This window comes from Myotis yumanensis, unplaced genomic scaffold, assembly GCF_028538775.1.
Source record: "Myotis yumanensis isolate MYYU_CA2020_CCGP unplaced genomic scaffold, mMyoYum1.0.hap1 SCAF_12, whole genome shotgun sequence".
NCBI lineage: Eukaryota > Metazoa > Chordata > Mammalia > Chiroptera > Vespertilionidae > Myotis > Myotis yumanensis.
Genome location: NW_027223763.1, coordinates 58,513,184 through 58,539,136, shown reverse-complemented (window position 1 = coordinate 58,539,136; position 25,953 = coordinate 58,513,184). Strand labels below are relative to the sequence as shown.

The following is a 25,953-nucleotide window of genomic DNA, read 5'->3' as shown; positions in this document are numbered from 1 at the left end:
TTGAACAGCCTAGAATCCATATACCATGGTCTCAGCCTGGATTGCTTCACCAAGTTGGGTGTGTCTTCAGGGGTCCTCCTCTTCTCTTCTAAAGGGACCTGTCACTCTATCCCAGTGGTTCTCAACCTTCTGGCCCTTTAAATACAGTTCCTCATGTTGTGACCCAACCATAAAATTATTTTCGTTGCTACTTCATAACTGTAATGTTGCTACTGTTATGAATCGTCATGTAAATATCTGATATGCAGGATGGTCTTAGGCAACCCCTGTGAAAGGGTCGTTCGACCGCCAAAGGGGTCGTGACCCACAGGTTGAGAACCGCTGCTCTATCCCCTCCTCCCCCACAGCTTTACACTTTCTCACAAATTGTCACAAGCTCTCTGACTATGCCCCTGTCTTGTCTTTCCCACCTTCACTAGCCTAGTTCAAGTGGCCCCCCCTGGGTTTACCACAGAAACAGCTTCCTGGTCCGAGAGAGCAGGATCCTGGTATACTGCCCTATGTATCTCCCCAAGAGGATGGGCATAAAGCCGTGCGCACAGATGTTTAACACACACATGTGCTGAAGAAAATAGTAAATGAATGAATAGATATCCGGGAAACTAGTACACGCTCATGGCAGTGGTTCCCACAAGAGATTCAGGTCACATCCTTAGGCGCATGTGACGGGGAGCCTTTTGAAGCTCACAGAGAATGGGGACTAGAAAATTTGTTTCTTTGGTTGCATAAAAAGTATAGCAATCAAATATTTTTTAACATAGAAGACACCTGTCTCTTCTGAGGGAGGGATTCCACACTGAACCAGGGCATTAGGGCCAATGGAGATAGAGAACTGTGAGAGTTATCAGCCTACTTCCTCCACGTATCCCCCAGGGAACTGGCGGCCAGGTTTATGCCCTCTGGGCATGGGACAAGAAGACTCTTTTCTGGGGAATTCAACCAACCCAAGAGAAGAGACCTAACTACAACAATCCCAGGATGATCACTCTAAAATGAAGCCATTCCAGTTAATAAACTCCATCATCCACCCCTCTCACTCCCCCTCCCCCCAACTTTGCTGTCCTACACCTAATGGAAAATGGCAGCTGCTATCACCAGATTTTGTAGAAAACTAACATGAGAGAGTCAAAACAAACAAGGAAATTAATAGGAAACAAACCATTCAGGAAGGGGAACATAATTATTATTAACATTCTCAGGTGTCGAACATACTCTCATTCATAAAATAAAAAAGAGACAGTGAACAACACTTAGAAATTAAAATATAAGTTAAGTTTAAATATGAATTTAAATAAATTGTAACATTTAACCACCAATGAACGCATAGATCATAAAGTTAAAGCAAATCACCACCCCCCCCCCCCCAAAAAAATAGAATTTAGAAAAAAGAGATAAAAGAATCGGAAAGCATAAAATCGGGGTCAGTCCAGGTCTAGAGGCTGAATAATGGAAGTTCTGAAAAGGAAGAACACAGAAATAGAAGGGGAGTTGTTGTTTTTTAACAGTTCAAGAAAATTTCCCAGAACTAATGAACGTGTGTTTCCAGCTGGTTAAGGATCTGCAGAACGTCCGGCACTATGGATAAAAGGATCCACACTAAGAACCACTCTGTTTCCTGAAGTTTCTAGAAATGTCCCTCCACTTGCAATGGCCTTCCCTCTCTCTGTCTACCTGCCCCACACAACACCCGGCAGCCTCTTCCACAAAGTCCTTCCCAATCACCCTTTACCTCTGCTGCCCTTCAGTATGAGTGACCCCTCCCCTCATTTCATGTCTGCACTGTGCCCTGTGCATGGATCATATCTCACGTAATACTTTATATCTCTTTTCTGCATGTCTGTTTCCTGCTACTAGTTGACACACTGCATCCTACTGAATTCTAACACAGGGCTGAGTGTACAGTGGGAACTTACTTATTAATTGTGCGCTAAACAATTTCATTTAAAAGTTTGCATTTTTTTAAATAAAATTCTTCTGCATACATCATTTTTTCAAGTCCTTGGAAAAAGACTTCCCTGTTTAAAAGCACAATGGCCGCCCACTGTTCCCTGAAGTGGAGCTAAAGGTTGCTGATAAGATCTAATTACACACTAACCCTGTGATCTGACAGGGAGATTCCAGACAACAGCTCATGCTGATGGCAATCTGGCCTGCTTGTGGCCCTTGCACAGACTTGATTTTAAGATTTCTAAGGCTGCTGGGCCTTTTCATTTCTCCTGAACCCATTTCTTAAAGCGCAGTAAGGTGGCATCTCACTTCCCATTCACTCTTATTAATTCTGACCCTTGAGAAACAATTCATCTCTGTGATGTACAAATGATAAAAAACTGATTACACAATCTCCCATAATCAGGAAATCGGCTCTCATTTTTCCCAACAAAAGAGGGTTCTTAAGCTAAATTATGAGTCTTAAAGGGATACGAAAAATCAAATCAGTAAGAATCAATAAAAAAAATTACAATGGAAATAGTTAGGTATCCCCCCCAAATAGAAAAAAATCTAAATCTGAATTTGCACTGCCTGACTGCATCGGCATTTACAAAAAATCTGCTTTTAAACATGTGCTTTTTCTGCGATAAAATGAACAAAACAAGTATTTACGAAGCACCTACTCTGTGAAAGGAACTGTGCTAGGGAGATTCGGAGAGAGTCTGTTCTCAGTGAGCTTATTTATTCTCTAGCTGAAGAGTCAGAGAGCATTCTGCTCACTGTGCTGGGAGACACACATGGGCCACTCTTCATTTTTTAAACCCCCCCTGTCTTTGTTTTTATTTCTATGAGAATGAACACTACAGTTAGACCATGTCCCAATGATTCTGTTTTTGTTGATGGGTCTTTACAAAAAGAAGAGTTAAAAGATGAAAGACCCAATAGACATTTCAAGGAAAATAAAAGGGAGTTTAGCCTCCTTCTTGTGGAAAATTCTCAAATCTCATTAGGGACAATTAATTACTAAATACAACAAAGACTGTGAACAAGCAAGGTTAAAATTTAGAAAACCAAAGTTGCATTTAAATGTGAAAATGCAATCTCTTTTTGAAGATAAAAATATTAGAATTGTATTCTCCTGTAATGGACTCTATTATTATTTCCCACTAACTAACAAAAGGACTCCTGCTAACAAAGGAATAATAGGACAGGGTTCAAATTCCTGCTCTGCTGCTCCCCAGCTCAGCAGGGAAGAGAGGGTGTTTGGCCCTCAGCCTCAGTGTGCCTGGGTATAAGTAAGAGGCAATAATACTTACTGGTAGAATTGCTGTGTTGGTGAAATGAGATGATGAATGTAATCAAAGCAGGCACCAAACAAATATTCTTTCTTTTCTCCTCTTGCCCCCTTTTGGCAGGAGAAAAATGTTATCGATAGCCATTTCATTGACATGGTCACCAACAGCTAAAGTTCTACTTCTTTACTTATCTATCAAAGCTCAATGATGTCTTTAGTTAGAGGGAAAAAATGAATTCTGAATTAAACTAAATTGGCAAAGTTTATTACAGGGATTACAATTGAAATATTAGTATAAATCACCAAATCATACTAAGTTCTTAGTACTTGCAACAAAATGCATTCAAGAATTAGCACTTTAGTATCTATTTCACATTGGCAGCCTGTGATTGTGCAAAATGGCCTGGTTTTCCCAGATGAAATCTCAGAGCGTCTGCAAGTCTAACATGAACCCTCTGCTGCTCCCTGAACTTTGAGCAACATCTTATTGGCCTTGGGCACCAACAATTCTGAAAGGACACAGAAGATTTATATGATAATGAGGACGTCAGTAAATTTCCTCAAACTTCTGCGGTTTCTTTTGAAAAATCTGAGAAGAGATTTGGGAAAGGAGACAGATTTGCCCACTGACATATATTTACGTCACTTTTGCACTATATCATGCTACCCTCAACCCAAAGAATGGTAGCATTTCTATAACACCTCCCTCCAAGGCAACAGAGCCCTCTTATGCCCTGACGAGCAGGAAGCAGCCAGGAGGTATTTTAAGACACCGAGACAAGGTACATGTCAGCAGCCCTGAGAACCTGTGAGGCGGGATAGTGAAATTCATAGGAAGGTGTTGCAAAGTGCTGACACAAGTCTCACAGTGCATTCTGGGAAAGCAGGCAATTGCACCACCGGAGCATAACATGATTCCTACAATTTGAATACATAATGAGCCGTTGCTTCTCCAGGCTTTCAGAGCAAAGGGAGGGTAGGTGCTTGGCACAATGATATTGTTTGGGAGAGGGTCCTGCGGTGACTTCCCCTGGAGACCTTCCCTGTGGGAGAATCCTGGGGAAGCACCTGAGATGCCCTCAGGTGGGGCTGCAAGCCACTGGGAAGAGAAGCTGAGGGACATTTCTTGAGTCGCTACAAAGTGTTGGGCACTGTGCCAGGAGCTTTATACTTCTCACCTGTCAAACATATCTTCAGTCTTAGCATAGAGTGGACCTGTCCAACCACTCCCTCGGGCAGGGGTGGGGAATGTCCAGCCCGCGGGCCATGTAAGGCCCACACAATCATTTGGTCTGGCCCTGCCAAGGCAACCATAGGCAGGACACAAAATTCAATAAATGTAGGAGCTTTTTTCATAGCAACATAAATTTATATTAAGAGAATGATGTTATAAATGGCCCGAGGCAGAAGAAAGGATCCCCACCCCTGCCCTAGAGGGTTCAGAAAACTTCATGCTAAGCTGAAACAATGTGACAGGTTTTCCCAATTTATCTCCTCCTTCAATGTAAGGTATCCAGGGACTAAGAGGGATCAGAGCAAGTGGCCCGGCGGCCCAGCAGTGATCTGCTGAAATAGGAGCTCTGTCTGAGGAACCAACAGCCACAGTGTATGTGCTAAGCTGCATCACCAAGTCCCACACTAGTGGCCCAAACAGCACATATGTATCTCACAGTGTCCTTAGAAGTCCAGGCGTGACCTGTGTCTTCTATTCAGGGTCTCTCAAGTCCACAGTGAAGGGCTGGGCCAGGCTTCCCCATTATCCAGAAGCCAACGTAAGGAAGCTTCGGCTTCTGAGCTTACTCAGCTTTTTGACAATGTCACACCCTTATGGTGGTAGGACTGAGGCCCTGGCTCCTTACTAGCTGTGGGCCAGTGGCCACCCTTAGGTCCTAGAAGCCACACCCAGTGCCCTGACCCCTGACCCTCTCCTCAGGTAGTCACACATGGCAGTCTGCTTCTCCTAGGCCAGCAGGAGATCCTTTTTCCCTCCAGTCTACTAAGGCGGCTTTATATAATACTAGAGGCCTGATGCACGAAATTCGTGCAAGAGTAGGCCTTTCTTCCCCCGGCTGCTGGCACTGGCTTCCCTCTGGCACCCGGGACCCGGGCTTCCCTCGCAGCCCTGCCTTCGTCCACAAGGTCATCTGGTCTAATTGGCATATTACACTTTTATTATTATAGATGATTATAGATGATTAGAAGCCCCCCTCCCCCGCTTTTTCATTACTTATGGTATATGAATTATACCACATATCACCTGACTTACAACTCCCTTTAACATGTTCTTCTCTGAAAGTCTCTATACCTTTGAAGTTAGCAACATTCTCCTCAAAATCACTTGTGTAAACTTGACCTTTATGGATTACTTTTCAGTGTCAGGATTTGGAAAAGCTCTGGCTATGACATACCTCCTATTCCTTAAGCGAAGGATGGACATGTTCATTTATGCCCCTATTCCGTAGACATACTGAGGGAAACAGGGTCCCATGCATGCGGTCCCCACCAACTTTGCCATGTAATATAATCTAACCAAGGGGGTGGTGAGTGTTCAATCCCATCACCTTTGGCAATTCTACCTGTTAGAAGCAAGTCACATATCCCACCTACACTCTCGGGGGGCGGGGGGGGGGGGGGGGCGGGGGGGGTGGGGGGGACTGTACAAGGGTGTGGACAATAGAGGTCTATGTAATAAGCAGAGGAATGGCTGCTATGTGGAGAATGTAAAATGGGAGTGAGAATGGAGGTAGCTGTATAGTGAACAAATAAAAATGACATGAAAGTAAATACTGCGATAAGGACAATAAAAGATAAGAACGGGGCTCTCTGACTGTAGTGTGCAAACAACAGCCCTGCACTCAGGGCCTCTTGCTTTATGGTGGCAAAGACAAGCCACACCTTAAAAAGTAAAATGTAATAAACATTTAAGTAGTGATAAAAGCCATGAAGGAAAGTACCATGAGGAAAGGGCTGAGAGTGCTGACAGGCAAGGTTTGAAATAAGGGTTGGGAAAGCCACAAACATGCAATGGCATCTGAGCAGAGCCTGAGTGGAGACTGAGTTGAGGAGGCGTGGAGAGGAGGAGATTTGGGCAGAAGGACCAGTGTGGTCAGATGAGTGAGGTGCTCGTGGTATGAGGAACAGTGGAAGGTTGTCCATGCTGGCTGGTGCAGCGGGAGCGAGAGGGAGATCGGTAGGAATGTAGGAAATGAAGTCAGACCATCAGACCTTGTAACTCCTGATGAGAACTTTCAATGGCACTGTAAGTGGGAACTGACTGGAGAGGTCTGTGGAGCAGGCCTGTGTAGACAGGGGCTCATGGAATGCCTCTCAGAGGAGGTGAGAGGAAGCTGAGTAAGAAGACAGGTGTCACGTAGGGCAGGTGTTCCAGGAAGGGCTCAGCCAGTGCACAGTCCTCATGCAGGGAAGAGCTTGAAGCACGGGAGAGATGGAAAGGCCGGTGAGGCTGCAGGAGGAGGAAGAGGAAGACAGACGTGGAGACACAGAGCACGCAGGGACCACCCCAAGCAGCTAGTGTATTAGTAGCTCAGACTGATAAAGTGAGACTCCATCAGCCTACTTTTCCATATCTGTGCAATATCTTTAAATGCACAATATCTCTGCTATGATTAATTACATTTTAAGTAAGGTCTGGCTTTCACTGTCTTTAGAGACACAGTGAATGAGTATTATTAATTCACCAATCCCAGCCTACTTAAAATTGATTGCTCAAGGTGCCTCAAATATATTAGGAACTTATTAATTTTCAATATCTTCCCCAAAGATGTAGTAAAAATCACAACCCCCCCAACATTTTCATTACTTATGGTATATGAATTATACCACGTATCATCTGACTTACAATTCCCTTTAACATGTTCTTCTCTGAAAGTCTCTATACCTTTGAAGTTAGCAACATTCTCCTCAAAATCACTTGTGTAAACCTGACCTTTATGGATTACTTTTCAGTGTCAGGATTTGGAAAAGCTCTGGCTATGACACACCTCCTATTCCTTAAGCGAAGGATGGACATGTTCATTTATGCCCCTATTCCATAGACATACTGAGGGACACAGGGTCCCATGCATGCGGCTAAATACGCCCCGAAAGATAAGAAGATGGACACAGTAAAAGTGCCCTCCAGGAAACCCAGCTCCTCCACTCGGCTGTGGAGCCCAGGATTTGAATACAGGAATATCAAGTAACATGTATTGATTTCCAATTCTACTACCACCAAGAAGCTTATAATCACTATCTTTACCCATCTTTGGAATAAAATAACTAAGAGGGAAGCCTGTGGGCAAGAAGCTTAATAATATTGATATAACATCATCTCAAGGATTAATTATCTTACTTTAAAATCAATGCAGCAAACTTTTAGTTCCACAGGCAACATTCCACCGGTGAGATCTGAATTTACCATGGAAAGATTCTGAATAGGTATCTGAGGACCTCGGTTTACTGCTCCCATCGCAGGCCTGCTGGAGAAAGCTAGGCCACGCAGGCGTCCACTCAAGGGGAAAGCATTTCTGTAGAGAACCAAACCCCAACTATGCACCGCGGTTTTCATGGTCAAACGGCTTTTGCTCTTCGCCTCTAGGAAATCTGCATTGGATTGAAATATACGGGCCAGCATAACCTTTCAGTGCAAACCGAGAAAGCCCCTGGCGTAGCCAGCATGCTCTGGCTGGGAGAGAAACAGCCCGGTCCAGCCACATCTATTATTCTACTTAAGGGGAAAGTCCCCAGTGCAGTGCCATGCAATAGATTTGCAGGGGGATTAAAAAAAGGACAAAAACACTTAAAAATACCCTGATCCAAAATCAAGAGTCCATTTCCCTACTGAAAAAAACAACCACTAATAGACAAAATCCGAGCAGCTAAACATCAAGCACATATCAAACTATAATAGACAGGCTGAAGAGAAAACTAGTCCTCCCTGTCTATAAGGGGACCCACTGGCCACACGGGGCAATGGAGCATTTAAAATGTGGCCAGTCCAAACCGAGATGGGCCGTGAGTGTAAAACCATGAAATTTCAAAAATTAGTACAAGAAAAATTTTTTTCTTAATATTTTTTAATGTTGGTTAATATTTTGGATATATTTAGTTAAGTAAAATATATTATTAAAATAAATTTTACTTTTCTTTTCACTTTCTTAATGTGGCTTCTAGGAAATTCAAAATTATGCACATGGCTTGCATCCTATTTCTACTGGAAAATGCTGACTTAGTGCATTTTCCCCAGAAAGTATCAGATACTCAAATAACAAAACTGCCCAGTGGATGTGGCTCAGTGGTTGAGCATCAACCTATTAACCAGGAAGCCATGGTTCGATTCCTGGTTAGGGCTGGATCCCTAGTAGGGGGTGTGCAGGAGGTAGCTGATCAAGTATTCTCTCATCAATGATGTTTCTATCTCTCTCTCCCTCTCCTTTCCTCTCTGAAATCAATAAATATATTTATTTTAAAAAAGGAAATGGATTTATATCTTCTGTGGTGATTTTACTGATAGAGAACTGCAGTTCACGATCAAGAAAATGGTATTTTTGCACATTATTTGCCATGTTCAAATTATTTATCTAAGCAGGTTAGAAATTTGTACTGGTTTATACTGCTCCTGTTAGAATAATTTCACAATCCAAAGTGAAAGACTTTACAGCTCTCTGTTGTATGTTCTCAAAAGCCCTGCTTCATAGGGCATACCTGTGGACCTGTGACCCCATTCACCCTCCTCACCTCATCAGTTAGCTGGCATTTCCAGAAGGAAGTGGCTGGGAAGCCCTCTGGGCCACTCTCCTCAGAGTGTATGTACCTTATGCAGTTAGGCCATGAAGTCCCAGAGAGCAGGGGCTCAATTTCGGTCCTGTTTCTACCTGCACTGCATCTCAGATTGGTCTTCACATAAAAGTGAAGGCAGCCCTAACCGGTTTGGCTCAGTGGATGGAGCGTCGGTCTGTGGACTGAAGGGTCCCAGGTTCAATTCTGGTCAAGGGCATGTACCTTGGTTGCGGGCACATCCCCAGTAGGGGGTGTGCAAGAGGCAGCTGATTGATGTTTCTCTCTCATCAATGTTTCTAAATCTCTATCCCTCTCCCTTCCTCTCTGTAAAAAATCAATAAAATATATTTTTAAAAAAATAAAAAAAATAAAAGTGAATGCATTTGATAAGTGTTGGTTACCTGGGTAAAGCTGATGACTTAGGGAGAAGGAAGAGCTTCCCTTCCTGTTCTTTGTATTAGAGCAATTTTATCACATTAGGCACTGGCTGTCCATTGTGCTTCATAATTCATTTACTCAAATATCCAAGTGCTGCTGGATGACAGACCTGAGCTGGGGGCCGGACATGCAGTGGTGAGTCAGACAGGCACAGTCCTGTCCTTACTGGGGAGGACAAACAAAAGCACACACATGACACAATTACAATAATTGGCAAGTGCCACCAGGGAAAAGCAGCTGGAATCATGAGAGGGACGTTGACCGGGGAACCTAATGTTGTCGGGGGGTCAAGGAAGGCTTCTAAGGACCCTTTACACTGGACCTGTGGGAACTGTTTGTCTGGCAACGTGGAGGAGAAAGGGCAGGCTGACCATGAAGGGAGGGCCTTTTAAGCCATGTTAAACATTTTCAGCTTAATCCTAAAAGCAATGAAAAGCCACTGAAGGGTTTTATGCAAGATAATGATGTGATCAGATTTGCCTTTTAAAAATATCGCTCTGGACAGACAGACAACAGTGTGGCAGTAACCAGAGGGGAGGGAGTGGGGGGTGGGGGACTTAGAGGGGACGTAATATATGTTGATGGAAGATGGTTTGACTTTAGGTGATAGGCACACAGTGCAATATATAAAACTTGATAAAAATTATTAAAAAAATATTGCTCTGGAGGTGGGTAAGAGTGGATGTAGGACCTGCACAGAGCGCACCAGCAAATTCATAAAAATTAATCAAACTCTCTTTGGTCATCGTTTCAATAACACTAAGTTTCAAAAATAAAAGCGGTGTGTCTGATCTACAACCACAAGATCGGAAAAGCAGAAAGCATCCCGGAGTATTCATCTAACACGTTACTCTCCAAGTGCCCTCAGAGCACTAACTCCCACTGATTCCTCCGGCCTGGCCACGGAACTGCTACCTGAAGTCAGCCCCTGTCCTCACCCCAGCCGATCTTGCTTACTCCGGACCAGCACCCACCCGTATTGGTTGACGGGCTCCTGGGGTCACAGAGAGGCTTTTTTTGTGCCCAAGGACTGGGTGCCCTTCGGTATTTGCTCCATTCTTGTGTCTCTTCTCAAGGACATTTGGGTTCTGAACAAGTGGCTGTGACCTGCCAGCATCTTTCGAGAACGCCATAGCCAGTGTCTGCTCTCAAGACAAGAAATCCATGGAGGAATGAAATCGTATCTATCATAAACAAATTAAGCACAGATGATCTACATTCTATAGAATGAGTCTATGAACTTTTGGGTTGTTCTGAACTCTTCTGGATGACACTTATTTGTATATGCATGTGGCCTGCCCATATGTAACTGCTTTTCTGGAACCAACCTGGGATTGCCTGGTGATGGCCCTTACTGTTCTCCTGGATGGCAGATACCCGTTCAATTGCAAATAACCATAATCTAATATATTGGCAGCTACAAAGCACATTCAACATTCTATTAAAAATGTGTCATTTCTAGCCCTAACCAGTTTGGCTCAATTGATAGAGCGTCAGCCTGCAGACTCAAGGGTCCCAGGTTCGATTCCGGTCAAGGACATATACCTTGGTTGCGGGCACATACCCAGTAGGGAGTGTGCAGGATGCAGCTGATAGATCGATGTTTCTAACTCTCTATCCCTCTCCCTTCCTCTCTGTAAAAAATCAATAAAAAATATTTAAAAAAAATGTGTCATTTCTAAAAATGTTAATCTCCCCCCAATTACCTCTTCCTATAATCCTTTTTATTAAAATAAAAATGCCTCACCCTAGCTGGTTTGGCATGTGGACTGAAGGGTTGCAGGCTAGATCCCCAGTTGGGGGCATTCAGGAGGCAGCCAATCAATGATTCTCTTGCATCACTGATGTTTCTATCTCTCTCCCTCTCCCTTCCTCTCTGAAATAAATAAAATAAATTAAAAAATTAAATAAAAATGCCTCAACCCCACCATTTGTTTCCTTTCTGAATTCCCGCTGCACCACTCTGACAGCGAATGTCCCTTCCCACCGAAGTGAAGGTGAGCCCATCCTTCTCAGAGGCAGGACCATCACCGTAAAGTACACGGGCTTAGGAAGCAGTCACACCGGGGTTCTGTCCTGGCTCCATCCCCTCCTCAGTGTATAACTTTGGGAAAGTTTCTTAAATTCTCTGGCCCTTGTTTTTTCATGCATGAAATGAGGCTAGCCTCCTCTATTTGTTTTCTGGTGCTGCCATAACAAATTAGCATGAACAAATGAAAACAAGAGAAATGTACTCTTTCAAAGTTCAAGGGCCTATAACCCTGAAGTCAAGGTGTCAGCAGGGTTGGTTCTTTCCAGAGGCTTTCTGGGAGAATCCTTCCTTGCCTCTCCCAGCTCCCAGGAGCTCCTGGCATTCCTTGGCGTAGGGCAGCATCACTCCAATGTCTGCCTCCACCTTCACATGGCTTTCTTCCCGGTAACTCTGTGTCCTCTTGTCTCAGCTAGATAACGGTCCTTGGATTTAGGGATTACCCGAACTCCAGAATGAGTGTTAATCTCAAGATCATTAACTAATTACATCTGAAAATAAATCTATTTCCAAATAAGGTCACATTCTGAGGTTCGGGGTGGCCCTGAATTTGGGGGGACTGTACCAACCTACTGTGTTCCATTGTACCCAGGAACTGTGATGGGTCCCCACTGAGTTTTAGTACCACAGTAGATATTAAATACCTTTTCTGTACTATGATTTGTTCAACTGTGTTCTACTTTTGCCATCAGAAAAAAAAAAAGGTTACTTTTAGAGATGGCTTTGTGTATATAACGAGCACGGTGCTGAAAATACGTTAGTGCTCGATAAGTACAATGTTTTTCTTCCCTTCCCCTATGTTTATCTTGGCCTTGCAATGAGTTACTAGCACAATTTATGTGTATATCCCAAGAAATCAAAGGGCACTTCCAAGTTCTACGTAAAGATAAAGACAAACATTTCTTGCCCCTGTATGACTTCTTATGGCGAGGCAGGGTGAGTAGTTCCCTTCTGAGAACCTGACTTCTTACAGTTGTTTAAGTACTAGGGACTACAGGTACATTTAAGAGATCCTTGCATTTCTGTGGAATATAAAGGTCATGAAGAAGGCTCTAGGTAAAACTTAGAAACTTGATTTCTGCTATTCTTTTCCTAATTTTCTAACCATTTGGTCCATTGCCTGGTTCCTATAGCTTACCACCATATTACTTATAGATTTCCCTTCCTCATATAATCCCATCTCTGATGTAGTTTAAGAAGAAAATCAAAAATAGAAACGTTATTTCCACAGAGTTTGTTCATCTTCAAAACAGCTGTACTATCCTAAGTAAACAAAGGCTGAGTGAAACTGCAGCTGGCAGCAGGAGGCAGTAGAGAGCTAGTCAGCACTGCCTACTGCACTGGCCTGCTTCCTTTTACCCCACACCTTTCCTTTTCTTATCTCTTGTCCACTAATGCTCACTATCCAAGCACATGGAGGTTGGCCCAATGCCCGGGCCATCTTCCCTAGGACCACCAAAGATACTGAAATCCCAACTTGCAATTCTCAAAGAAACTGGTCTCCAGAGTAGCAGTTTTCCAAATAGCAATTGCATTGCACTTAAATACATTCAGCCCTGCTTCAGGTCTCTATATTCTAGGTTACACACTGCTATGCAGAAAGAAGAGGGAGAAGGAGGGTGATAATGTCGGCTGCTTTGCTCTGTTACACCTCATGCCTTCAGAGATGGCTCCAGTTCTGCCTGGTTCTCTTTCCAAGGCAGAGCTCCATTACCTCTATAACTTCCTTTTCTCAAGGTCTACCACATTAGCAGGAGCAAATGCTGATCTGTGCTGTGCTTGGAGAGGAATCAGAATTAAAACCAACCCTCAGCCCAGCCAGCATGGCTCAGTGGTTGACCGCTGACCTATGAACCAGGAGGTCACATTTCGATTTCCGGTCAGGGCATATGTAGGGCTGTGGGCTTGATCCCTAGTGTAGGGCATGCAGGAAGCAGCTGATCAATGTTCTCTCTAATCACTGATGTTTCTATCTCTTGTTCCCTCTCCTTTTCTCTCTGGAATTAATAAAAATATATTTTTAAAAAACGAACAAACAAAACAACCCTCTAAAGACTGTAGTGAAGCAGTATGAACAAAAACTCTCTTCAAAGAAATTATTCAACCTCCTATCTTTTCACACCTTCTGGGAATTACTATTTCTCATCTTAATATTATCCTAATTTTCTTTCTTATCATCCCTTGAAAATTAATGTAGCATTAATAACATCTTACAACTATCCTGACATTACGTGCCACCCAAGCGTCCATACAATGTAGTCTGTTAAATACACCACAGTCAGATAAAATACTACAGAATCCCCCAGTCACTTCAATGTGAGCCTTAAAAAGTACCCCCATCCCAGGTGAAAGTGCTATACCTGAAGTCAATGACCCTCCAGAAAAGTGGGCTGAGGAAGCAGAAGTACAACAAACCTAAAATGCCCCTCAAAGAGAAGCTTACAGGTTACCTGGAGGGATACCTGAACTTGTAAAGTGACCCCTTACCTGGATTGGGTTGAAGGTATTCAATTGTTTTAGTCATTATTTCCATCACAGCCCTGCTGGTGACATCCACTTTCTGAAATGAGAAAATTAATATTCTAAATGACAAAGACCATTAGCGTTAGAATCTTAGTTTTCCCTTGAGTAGATACAGAACTACTGGCAATGCAACAAAGTAATGACAAGTCCTGAGTGGAAGGTGAGGGGCTGAGGGCTGTGAGGAGTGAGGATGGCTTTATATCCCATGTGATCTACTGAGACTGGAAAGCCTACTTCATCTGAAGAGGACACTGGTTATTTTCTAAAATATATTTCAAAATATACTTCATTGTCTTCTGGCAAAATAAGGTGAGGATAGCTCCCTCTTTCCATAAAAAGCTTGAGATGATCTCTAAAAATGGTTCAATATTCAACCGACCCAGAAAAAAATAAAGAAGGAAGGCCTAGGGTCGGGTGGGAGCCTGGCAGAGGCGGGGATGGGGGGGAGATGGGGGACATCTATAATACCCTCAACAATAAAAATGAATAAATGAATGAATAATTATAATTCTAAAAAAAAAGAATTTCAAATCTTTGTGTTCATTTTAAGAACATTGGTGAAACTGCCGAGGCCACTGAAAGTATGCATTCCCAAAATTCCACTAAGTCTCTGAACAACATCACTTCACAGAAGAGATTACAATACATTGCCATGCTGTCATCACAAGGCTGGGTTGGTAGGGGTGCCCAGGCCAAATGGTGGGGCTGGACACAGGTCCCATGACCCAGGAAGAGTACAGGAGTTGGGCTGCACATGTTTAAAAATGCAGAGCAATGCTGAACTTAAATTTTTTGATGTAGATGTTCTGGTCATTGAGCACATCCAGGTAAACAAAATCCCCAGGTAAGCCCCGGATTTACAGAGCTCATAGCAGGATTAACAGGAGCTCACCCTGCCATGCTGAGATGATCCATATTGAAAAAGAGCAAACTGTTCCTAAACCAGAAGAGGTTGCACAGGAGAAAAAGATATCCCAGAAGAAACAAGCATTTATGGCCCAGGAATAAATTCAGCACAAAATAAATGTAAATAAAAGTTAAACAAGCAGAATTAAGGAATCATATTCTACCCCCAAGGCATTTACTGAAAGTCTGTAGGGGGGCTGGGAATGGTGACAAATTTCACTGCCCTAAAGAAAGAAAAATGCAGCATCAACTGTTTATTTAAGTAAGAGACAGAAAGTTTTTTATTTAACTGCTGAGAACATCCTGAGTATATAAAAATCTTCCTCAAACACTTCTAATCAGTCCTTGAACGTTTGGTTAATCCTGTATAAAAGTCCTGGTGCTAGAGCCCACCCCTGAACAATTTTGAATGGTCAGTATTTGTATCCAGCTGGTCACCATATCCTCTGTCTGTTGGAGAGGTTATTCATTGCACTTAGGTCCTCTCTGCATTCCCCCATGAAATCCTTTTTTACCAACATGCCTGGTCCATTCATTCACTCTAGAAGGTAAATGACCAGTGGGAATAAATGTATCCTCTTCTCCATGATATTTGCATATAACATGATAGAGGTATGAATGAAAGGAACTCATTTTTGATGACAGAATTTCAGATATCAATTAAGTGCATGGGGAATTTTTGTTTTGTTTTGGGTTTTTTTGTTTTGTTTTGTTAACTGGAGTTCAAGGGCTCTTCCCTCAATTGTATAAAAGTTCTGAATCATCACTGTGCCTCCTTATAAAATCATCCTTTCATGGATGTGGTAAGCCTCCTTCTCTTTCCTTATCTGAAACCAAGCCATAACCCACCAGAAGATTTTATTTTTTCGTTTGGTTTTTTAATACTTACCAAACGCTCTCAGTCATACTACTGTGTGTGTAAAGAAGTTTGCTATAACTGGGATTAATAGAGGAAAACACTTTCTCCTGTGAAGTCATCATGGTATAAAAATGCATTTAAAACACTCCTACTTAAAAGGTGCCTGCCTACATATGAACCCTGTGCCATGTCCTTTTGGTCTAATTGAGTTTTAACATGTCTTGGATTTGAGTATGTGCTAAGCAGAATTTAATTCTGAAGTGAGAATGGTCCCCGGGAGTTGTGCAATGAGGAGTTCTACGGCCTCATATGGAGGTTCAGCACCAGCAAATGCCAATCAACCTCTATGTACTCCAGAGACAGAGAAGCATCGATCAGACTGTCAAACCTCAGAGGGAAGGCAGGGGAGGGTGGGAGGAAGAGGGAAGGGGGAGAGATCAACCAAATGTTGATCATATAAGCATAACCAATGGACACAGACACTAGGGGGGTGAGGGCATGAGTGGGGGAGTGGGGGGGGGGCAATGGGAGGGATAAGGGCACATATGTAATACCTTAATCAATAAAGAATAAAATTTAAAAAATGTCATGAAAATGAGTTCAAAGGTTGTATGCAGAACAAACACACTGAAAGTCCAGGTTACATGTGTGATGGGAGGAAAGGGCAGCTATCCTGCTGACTATATGACAAAGATGGAAGAATTTGAGGTCCTATGTATCCCAAGGTCTTGTGTGGCTATGATGGGAAGAAAGTCATTTCAAAAGTCAAGGTTTCTAAGAGAGGGTGCCAGAATTCTCCACGACCCATTTGATATTCTCAAGTTATCCAATGTTAGGAGGCTAACCAATTTCTAACTTTCCCTTTTCACTGTATTCAATAATAATGATAAACATCATCATCATAAAGTGTTCTCTTTGTCAGAAACTGTTCCAAAGGCTTTCAGTATATTTACCCATTTAATCCTCAGAAACCCTATGAACTAGATACAGAGAGGATAAGAAGCTTGCCCAGCTCTGGCTCTAGAGTCCATGCTCTTAACCACTACTTCCTGAGAGCATATGCTCCTCATAAAGAGAGGAAACAGGAACATCCCCCAACGTGAAGAGAGAGAGTCCGTCAGGACTGGAAGGCTTTGTGCTGTCCTCCGAATGAGGCTTGGGGACCTGGCAGTGGCCACCCCAGAGGACCAGGAGGAAAGCACCCGTCACCCCATCCTCTGCTTGTGCTTTGAAAATCCCCAAGGTCTGTGGAAACTTCGCCCACAAGCACGATTCTACCCTGGGCCTCTGTGCAAGAGGCTCTCCCACGCACGCTGTTACACAGGCTTCTCCACAGAAGCCGGATGCCAGCAGTGTGAATCCTGAATGGTCCACAAGGACGGTGCCAAGGGAGGCATGAAAAGTGGTTCTCATTTTGGGTATGGAACTGCCTCTCCCTCTGGGCGCTGTAAATAGAGAGCCAACTACTCCTGCTCCATAAAGAGAAGCTACTAGCTTGGCGAAAGCCAGTGTTCTCAGGGGAAACACACACACACACTAGAGAGACCCATATTAGAGCATTCATTAAGTGTGGTCCCCAGAGCAGGATTCAGCACCTGGGAACAGGAATAGAACCAACCTCAGCGTCCCCTGTGACTTAACAGAAATCTCCCAGGCAGGAGCCCACACCAACCCAGATCTTTACAGACTTTGTGCCCAATGAGGCAGACTCCTAGTTACCTAAACTAGACATCACTATAGTACAGGCTGTAGCTCAACCTTTTTGATAACAGTGCAAAAAAACATTCACTTGAAATCCAACTCTGAAAACAACTATATCCAATACAATTATTTGTATACAGCATGATCAGGACATACCCCAAACAGGACACAGCTCTTAGCAAATCATTCACTAGGCTCTCCCTTTTGATTTTATTCTGACAGATAATCACTAGACAGAGTTCATAAACACAGGGGGAAGAGACGAGTGCAGAATCTACTCCAAGCCTTAACTTCCTAAATATGCAAGTCTGGACCTAGACAAGGGAAATGAACTCCCTGAGGTCACAGGACTGGTGTGGCCTTGATGGGGAGAAAGCAGTCCTGAAGGTCCCGGGTCCGAGGGTTTCTAAGAAAGAGTGCTAGAGGAACAGAACTGTCCAGTGACCACCTGCAGGAAGGAGGCTGGCCAATTTCTACCTTCTTTTCGTCTCTGTCCCCACTAACAAGGTCAGGACTCCTTTCGCTAAACTAAGCCACACTGTGACAGCCGGGGACAGGCTGAGGGCCATTACCCTGGGAGAACAGTGAATGTGCCTTGTTAGGCACTTGCTAGGAGAGCTATTTATAAACCTAATTTGGCAATGTCCAGCACATATCCTCTTGTTAACGGGCCTGGTGTAATTCACACGAACTAAGATTTCCACTTAAGTAATTTATTATAACTGGCAAGAGATTTTCCCAGTTGAGAGCAGCAGAGTTTAACTTTGAACTGATGACACATGGCTAATGCTTTCCTCAAGGCCCAAAGTCTCCCATTACTTGAAAGTAAGTTTGGATGAGTCCTCAATGACAACTTCTATTCTAATGAGCCCCCGAGCCTCCATTTCTGTAACTAATCTTGTCTGGATAGGGGTAGGAAGCCATTAGGGAAGGCTGTTTAGAAAAAGTGAACTCTAAACATATAGGGAGTCCCAAAAAAATGTATACACACTTTAAATAATTATAAAGGCAGTGTTTATTGAAGTAGATTTCATTGTCAAAATTGAGCTATCAGCTGCTAAAATGTACATTTTTTGGGGACACCCTGAATACAGGAAATAAAAACTCTACATAAAATAATTTTCCCCCTGAAGGTAAAAGCGTAGGCATATATTCTTCTGGTCTTTTCCTTCAACTTTCTCAATACCAACATTTTAGCAAATGTCCATACAGTTGACCCTTAATCAACGTAGGGGTTAGGGGTACCAATCCCCCATGCAGTCAAAATCCGCATATAACTTTTGACTCCCCCCAAACTTAACTTATTCCTTGGTATCCACGAAGAATTGGTTTTCCTGGACCCCCCCCCCCCCCAAATCCCACATTTACCAAAATCCCTGGGCGCACAAGTCCCCTATATGAAATGACATAAATCAAAGCATACAGTCAGCCCTCCGCATCCTCAAACTCCCAACCATGGATTGAGACAGTGCAGGGTTTTATTGAAAGAAGTCTGCATATAAGTGGGCCCGTGCAGTTCAAAACTGTGTGTTCAAGGGTCTACTGTACTTCAGAGTCAGAAATGTCTTCCTCCACTGTGCAGTCTTATACTTTACAATGTTGGGTAGCGAGAAAAATAGCTCTCTAAACCTCTTTACTCACTGTTAACATTTTTCTTCCTCAGCTAAGGCAAGGGTTGGCACACTGGCCAGCAGGCAAAAACCAGGATAGTACCTACTTTTACATTTTTGTTTTTTAACATTCATCTGTATTGTTGAAAGTATTACAGATGTCCTCCCCCCCATTGACCCCCTCCACTCTGCATCTGGCCCTCCCAAGCCTACCACACTATTGTCTGTGCCCATGGGTTATGCATATGCGTATATAAGTTCTTTGGTACATTTTTAAATGGTTGGGAAAATTCAAAAGAAGGCTCTTCTTTCAGTGCACATAATAATTATGTGAAATTTAAATTCCAGTGTTCTTGCCGAACCGGTTTGGCTCAGTGGATAGAGCGTCGGCCTGCGGACTGAAAGGTTCCGGGTTCGATTCCGGTCAAGGGCATGTACCTGGCTTGCGGGCACATCCCCAGGAGGAGATGTGCAGGAGGCAGCTAATCGATGTTTCTAACTCTCTATCTCTCTCCCTTCCTCTCTGTAAAAAATCAATAAAATATATTTAAAAAAAAAAAAAAAAAAAAAAAAATTCCAGTGTTCTTAGATTAATTGTATTGGAACATAGCTACATCATTGTTTAGACAGCATCAATAGTTGCTTTTACTCTTTAACAGCAAAAGTGAGGAGTTACAATAGAGACCACAGAGGCCCTGTGGCCCACAAAGCCTAATATACTTATAGAGAAAGTGTGCCAATCCCTATGCTGAGGTTCTCATTTCACTAAGGTATGTCATGCTGATCTGTGAATGAGGCTGGTCATTTCGCCAGCTGCCTCAGTCTTTAGAGACAAGATACAAGAGGACTGAAAGGCACTGAATTGACTAGAATGGGGTTATTGTTTTGAGGCATCTGAATATCATCCACATGAACACAGCACTCTCTGTGGAGCTACAAAAGGACTGGAACATACAACTTCATTCCATCAGATACTGCCTTACACCAGATGCGGTCACAGGGACACACGAACAGAGCTGAAGAAAAAAATACACACCTGAAAATGGAGCACAGTGTGTGGATTTAATGATCAGTAATAAACAGATGAGTCGGCACCCACTTGGACAGGGGGTAACTCACAACGGCTGTCCAAAATGAAAACGTTGAAATGTCAAATGGAAAACTAAAACCTTTTCAAATTCTTAATTTTCTATCACCGAGGTTAAGAGAATAGACATATTAAGAACGCACACACACGCTCGCGTAAAGCAACGAGAACCCTGAATACGGACACCTACTGAAACCAGAGAGACATGATGAAGCAGCTTCCTGCAGAAGTTTCTCTGGCAGCCAGATGCAGGCTGGTCCGATACAATGTTCAATAGTCCCCTACTGATCTGAAGAGTCCGTGTACCCCTGCCATTCGGCAGTCATCATATGTATTCAGAAAGTCTGATTAACCAACAGGGTGTTGAAAAACAAAGATAAATGAGTCATTTGGCTGAGAGTGCCCCAAGGCATTTTCTTGCTAATCTTCTGGTGCATGGAATGACGCCCAACCTACTGAGCCACATCAGAAAGGGCTCTTGCTAATCTTTTGGGGCATTACCTTTAATGAATATTAGCTTGGAAATATATTTGAAAACATAACTGAGAAGAAATGTGTCTCCCCTAAATTTCAGGATAAGCAAAAAGATATCTTATTGGGGACTCTCTCCCATCTTACAATTCTTCACCAGTAAGTGAGTATCTTAGTGCAGAAATCCACATGACCTCTTTTATCACCACACCTATGACAAAGTCATGGGCATGACAGACGTCCATGGGTGCACCAGGGATATGTGTCAGTCTTCGTGTGCTGGTTGGGACTTTACTCTTTTCTCTCCCATTTGAGATAAATCACTAAAATTCAAGTTAGAGTGATGTTATTAAAAAGTGGCATCATTAGTAACAAGTTACTTGCCACAAGACTCGAAAGAGATGATACTCAGTGTGTTTCACATTGCAGCTGAGAACTGTGGGTTTTAGCCTCTGTTTAAACATGGGCAGTGATGGGAAATTCAGTCTCTCTCTCTTTTTTTAAACAGCTCCGACAGTCGAAAGTTCTTTCTTATGTTGAGCTTGACTCTATCTCCCCACAGTTTCTACCATCAATGGGTAGTTCTATCACTTAAGGTTGGATAGGATCTAACCTTTCCCCACCCAATGACTAATAAAATGTATGAAGATAATGACTATGGACCTCCTATCAGCCTTTCCCCACACCCCACTCTGCAAAAAACCCACTCTTCCTCGCTCTCCTCTGGAATGGCATTCTTTCTTTTCTTTCTCAACATCCTGTTTTTCTTTCAACTTGAGGCTGCCCCTTAATAAGAATTCTTTTCTTATTACAATGGTCTATAATTACATTTCTAACCCTAATGCTCCTCCGGTTTCAACAGAAGGGATTTCCCAGCATGCTTTTCAGACTGCAAAGCGAGACACTATCACCCTTGGCTTGCACTGCTGCATTACCCATATGTGCAGGGCCATGAGGAACTCCAGGATTAGCTCAGGTGCTCTCTCCTCTAGGAAGCTCCCACTGACCTATCTGGCCTTCCCTGGGCATCACCCCAGGACACCAAGCACTATGCCCTGCATGCCACTGATTCATGTGCCAACTTCTTCCATCAGAACTGGAAACTCCTAGAAGGTAGGAACTGTGCCTTAACTGTCTTTGTATTCCTGGTGTCCAGCACAATGCCTAGCATTTACAGATATTCCTCGTGAATTAATGAACATAAGTATACACACACAAATGCAGAATTACTGTGGCTACTGGTGGAAATTTGAGAAGGAACAAGAGGTCTCTCAAATTCTAGAACTTCCACTTGACAAAAAGTCTGCAGCTCTTCACACACAATATCTGTGCCACAGAAGAAATTTTGTTTGTGTTTAATGAAGCTGGTAAGCAACAGATGCCATTTAAAGTGAACACAGAAACAATTTGGTGCAAGGCACTTAAGTGGAGGCGAAAAAGGGTTCCGGGCAGGGTTCCTGCAGAGACAGTGGCAGGAATTCACCCAATCAGCTGTGGGAGGGGACGCTGCAGGGACTGACAGACACAAATGGTAATTTCACTGCATCTTAGCAGAAAAGTGGCTGCGGTGGCTGATTAGAGAAACAACTTCTAGGAATCCCCACTTTTCTCTCCCGGTAGTGCTGCTTGATGCAAACCTCTAATTTATTTCATTCTGTTGTTTAATTGCACCTCTGAGAATACAGCTGAACAAGCTCTCTCTACTCCACATCCTTATGATCAGAAAGCCAACTGTAAAAGGATGATTCTTCTGTAGCCTTGGGAATATTGAGCTAAAACACTTTTGTGAGTAATAAACATATTAACAGGAGATAAAATATTTGATATTCTAAATCCAAAGTATGTGCTTTCTAATTACCACAGAAATCTTTACTGTTATTGCAAATTTAGCTTGGGTAAAAAGTATAAAATTTTCAATAGAGCCACTGATAGACAACAGATGTGTGAAATAAAATGGAATAAAACAAATTTCCACACTGCACTGAAATCTAAATCTCCCAATTTACATAGATATAAAGCCAAACACAAAACCACAGGGGTGTTCTTCAAATGATTACTAAGTGTTTACTTTACTGTAGGAATATCTAGATTTTGAAATAAACCTCCAGAAACTCATTATTTTTCTAGAAAATAGGAGAAATAAACGTTATCTTCAGACTCGAGGGATGTCTGGGTCTTTGCCTGACATAAAATACTTGCAAAATACTCTTTTATTTCAATTAGTTTGCAAGATTAGAATGGATTCAAAACCTCAATTAGTTGTTGGGTAATAAACTCTACTCTGTTCTACAAATTTCTTATTCTGTTTACTATAATTTAAGAAACAAAAATTAGTTGTCAGCAAACCTTCACCCTGGCAGATGAAGGCAGAACTCAAATTCTGACTCCTTAGCTCTAAATTCCTAAACACCTGCCTAATCTGTCATCAATGACATGGCACTGGCCAGGTGACATACTGTAAATTCCCTCCAGGGTGAGGGTGGAGGGAGACATCAAAGGATAAGGGAGGACTAAGGAAGATCAGATGTAGACAGAGGTTGGTGCAAAGGAACAGACTTGCATGGCTGCTCATAATGAGCGTAGAACTCAAATATTACAGGGGGTGAAGTCAGACTCAAGTCATTCTGAGCAGGTGTGTCAGTGTCTGGAGATTCAGATGCTGTAGGAGAAGAATAGGTAGAATACTGTTTCAGAACTATGAACAGCCATGGCTACCAGCTCTGGTTGATGACCAGGTGGCATTCAGAACTGTCCAGGGATGAGAAATGGGGACCTATGCCAGCTTCAATCCAGTGGGGGCGACTGGCTGTTAGGCATTTGGCATAACAGGCTGGATTCCTAGATTCCTGGTTGGGACTGAGGACTCATATTAAATCTCCTCTCTCGTGGGTCCCTATCCTATCAGTGACGTCCATCTCAAGAACTTAGAATGATCAGCTGAGTAAATACTAGAGTCTCATTTTACGAGACAACTCATCTTTTTTTCAGGAACTCAAACGTGTCCTATTCTCTCTTATATGTTGTTCCCTGCACCAGAACACACTAGGCTCTTCTAACTCTCACTCATCCCCCGCATCTTCACTTAAACAGGAAAGTCTTCTCTGTGTGGGTGAGTTTCCTCTCTTTTAAGCTTCCCTAGTGCCATGTCTCGTTCCCCTTGCCACGCTGGTTGGTATTTGTCCATAGTCTTCCTTTCGCACTAGACTAAGAACTCCATGCAGTCAGGAACCTTGTCTATCCTGTTCACAGCCATACCTTCCACGCCTGGCTTACAGGAGGCACAAAACAAGAATTTGTTAAATGCATCAATGAACTCATCAGAAGAAAAACTGAAAAAACATGAGGCAGAGACTATCCAGACATTGTCTTTGTTGGACTCTTCCCACAAAGAGCAAAAATAGCAAAATTGAGGCAGCCTACTGGAACTCAAATGGACTAAGTAAAAATATGATTTCTAGGCATCACAGGCTTTTGACATCCTCTCTGTTCAAGGACAGGGTTTGTATTCCCAAGTCCTTTGCCCATATGCGATTTAAACACCTAAAATAATTCTTTGCACAGAGCGATACACACTCTTCACCATAAGCCTAAGTATCACTTGCTAAAAACAGTCTCAAAGTGAAAGAAAAGAAAAAGAGAAACCATGGCAATATGTCACAAGAAAAAGGAAATGGGATATTCTGTTCACCTCTAGGTTTACTTATTGAGAACCGACTTTTAGGCAGAACGCTAAAGGATTTACACTATTTTTCACCCTTAATAAAAGTCCCTCAAAAAGTGATTCATATTCTCTTCTTATATTTATAAAAACATAGAGGCTCCAAGCAATAACCTGACTTGTGCAACCAGCAGCGGAAGAGGAGGGAGAGTCAGGGTGGGATGGGCCCCACCATGGCCTTCTCCCCACATCATCCTGCTCCTATGGCTGGCACGGTCCTGTAGGGAATGTCTTCTGAAGCCAGAAAGTGACTGAATTTCTCCCCAAAACATTTAAGGCACCATTTCCCCACCTTCTCTTTTTTCCCTCCTCCCCACATTTCAATGCCAGCTCCACGTGGTCCCTATCTGGAAAAGTGATGATACAATCCACAAGGAAAAGCACATGATGGAATTTCACCTTCACTGACATTCTATTCTTGGGATAGTACAAAGGGATGACAGGATACTTCACATTTTCTGTTTTAAAATAAGACACTAAAAAAAGAGAGAATTTTCAAGAATAACAAAATGTATTCCCAGGTACCAGTGGAGGACATTTCCCCCTTCCTTTCTCCCTTCTCCTCTTAGGATGCTGGGCAGTTTTGTAACAAAGGGAGTTTTGTGTGGTGAAGACTTACCCTCTCCATCTCCTTGAAGTCATGATCTAGCTTGGTTCCTTCAGCTCCTCCAACCTTCTCACTCACTTTCTGTGGAAAATAACCAAAAAGAATTATTATAAATTTTCCTTAAAAAAATCTCTCTTACAAGTTTTATGCACTTTCACAAATATCATCTAGTATAATCTCACAACCATTTTGTGACATAGGCAGGCAGTCCCATTTTCACTGTGGCTCAGCGGGTTTAAATAATTTACCTGATAAGATTTGAAAAAATAATTCAAATACTCTTGTATCTTCTGATTTCAACCCCACTGCTCTTTCTATTATATAAATCATTATATAACTATCTAGTCAGTAACATTTTCCTTTTGAAAGTTCTGAGGGACAACAGCACCATATAGTAATCCTCTCCCTCTGATAATGGATCTAAAATGCAACCCTAGGTAGAAAATTACTACTTCTTCAACTTATTCCTCAAGGGCTATTGAACAGCAAATCACAAACATCTATCAAACTGGAGAGAAAAAAGACCAGCTGATCTTCAGGTAAAATGACTTGCACAGTAATCTTATAATGCTCCCTGTAGCTGTCTATATTCTTATATATGTAAGATAAACTATATGAAAAGATGATTAAGGGCATTTCTGTACCCCTCGATGAATTCCCATGATCATACATTGTATACTCATCTATTTACCCAAGCAAATGGTCATTTTCTAAATGTAGAATTCATGTTCATAAAAAAATTGGATGCCCTATCTATTGTGAAATAGATTCAAATTGAGTCTAATAAAAATTTATTAGGGAACCACAAGAAAATTGCTTTGGTTTCATCAAAGGCATGGATATCAAGTGCTAATGACACAAAATTTCCATTCCTCTAACTGTAAAGGTATTTAGGCCCTTTTCAATAAGACATTACTATACAAGAGTTATCATGCACAGATATCAAAGTATGATTTCTCATTTCCTTTAATAGCCACTGGTTGAGGGTTTTTGCAAGGATTCC

At 42.5% G+C, this 25,953-nt stretch overlaps 1 protein-coding gene across 3 annotated transcripts in view; it reads right to left on the bottom strand.

The window, feature by feature from the left end:
* SH3GL2 (SH3 domain containing GRB2 like 2, endophilin A1) overlaps positions 1-25,953 on the bottom strand; it is a 194,583-nt gene that overhangs the window by 12,186 nt on the left and 156,444 nt on the right. For all 3 annotated transcript variants that reach the window (XM_070431722.1, XM_070431723.1, XM_070431724.1), the window contains exons 2-3: positions 24,963-25,031; positions 13,956-14,028 (exon numbers count right to left, since the gene is read on the bottom strand). In XM_070431722.1, the coding sequence (XP_070287823.1) occupies positions 13,956-14,028; positions 24,963-25,031 (142 nt within the window). The remainder of the gene's footprint in view (positions 1-13,955; positions 14,029-24,962; positions 25,032-25,953) is intronic.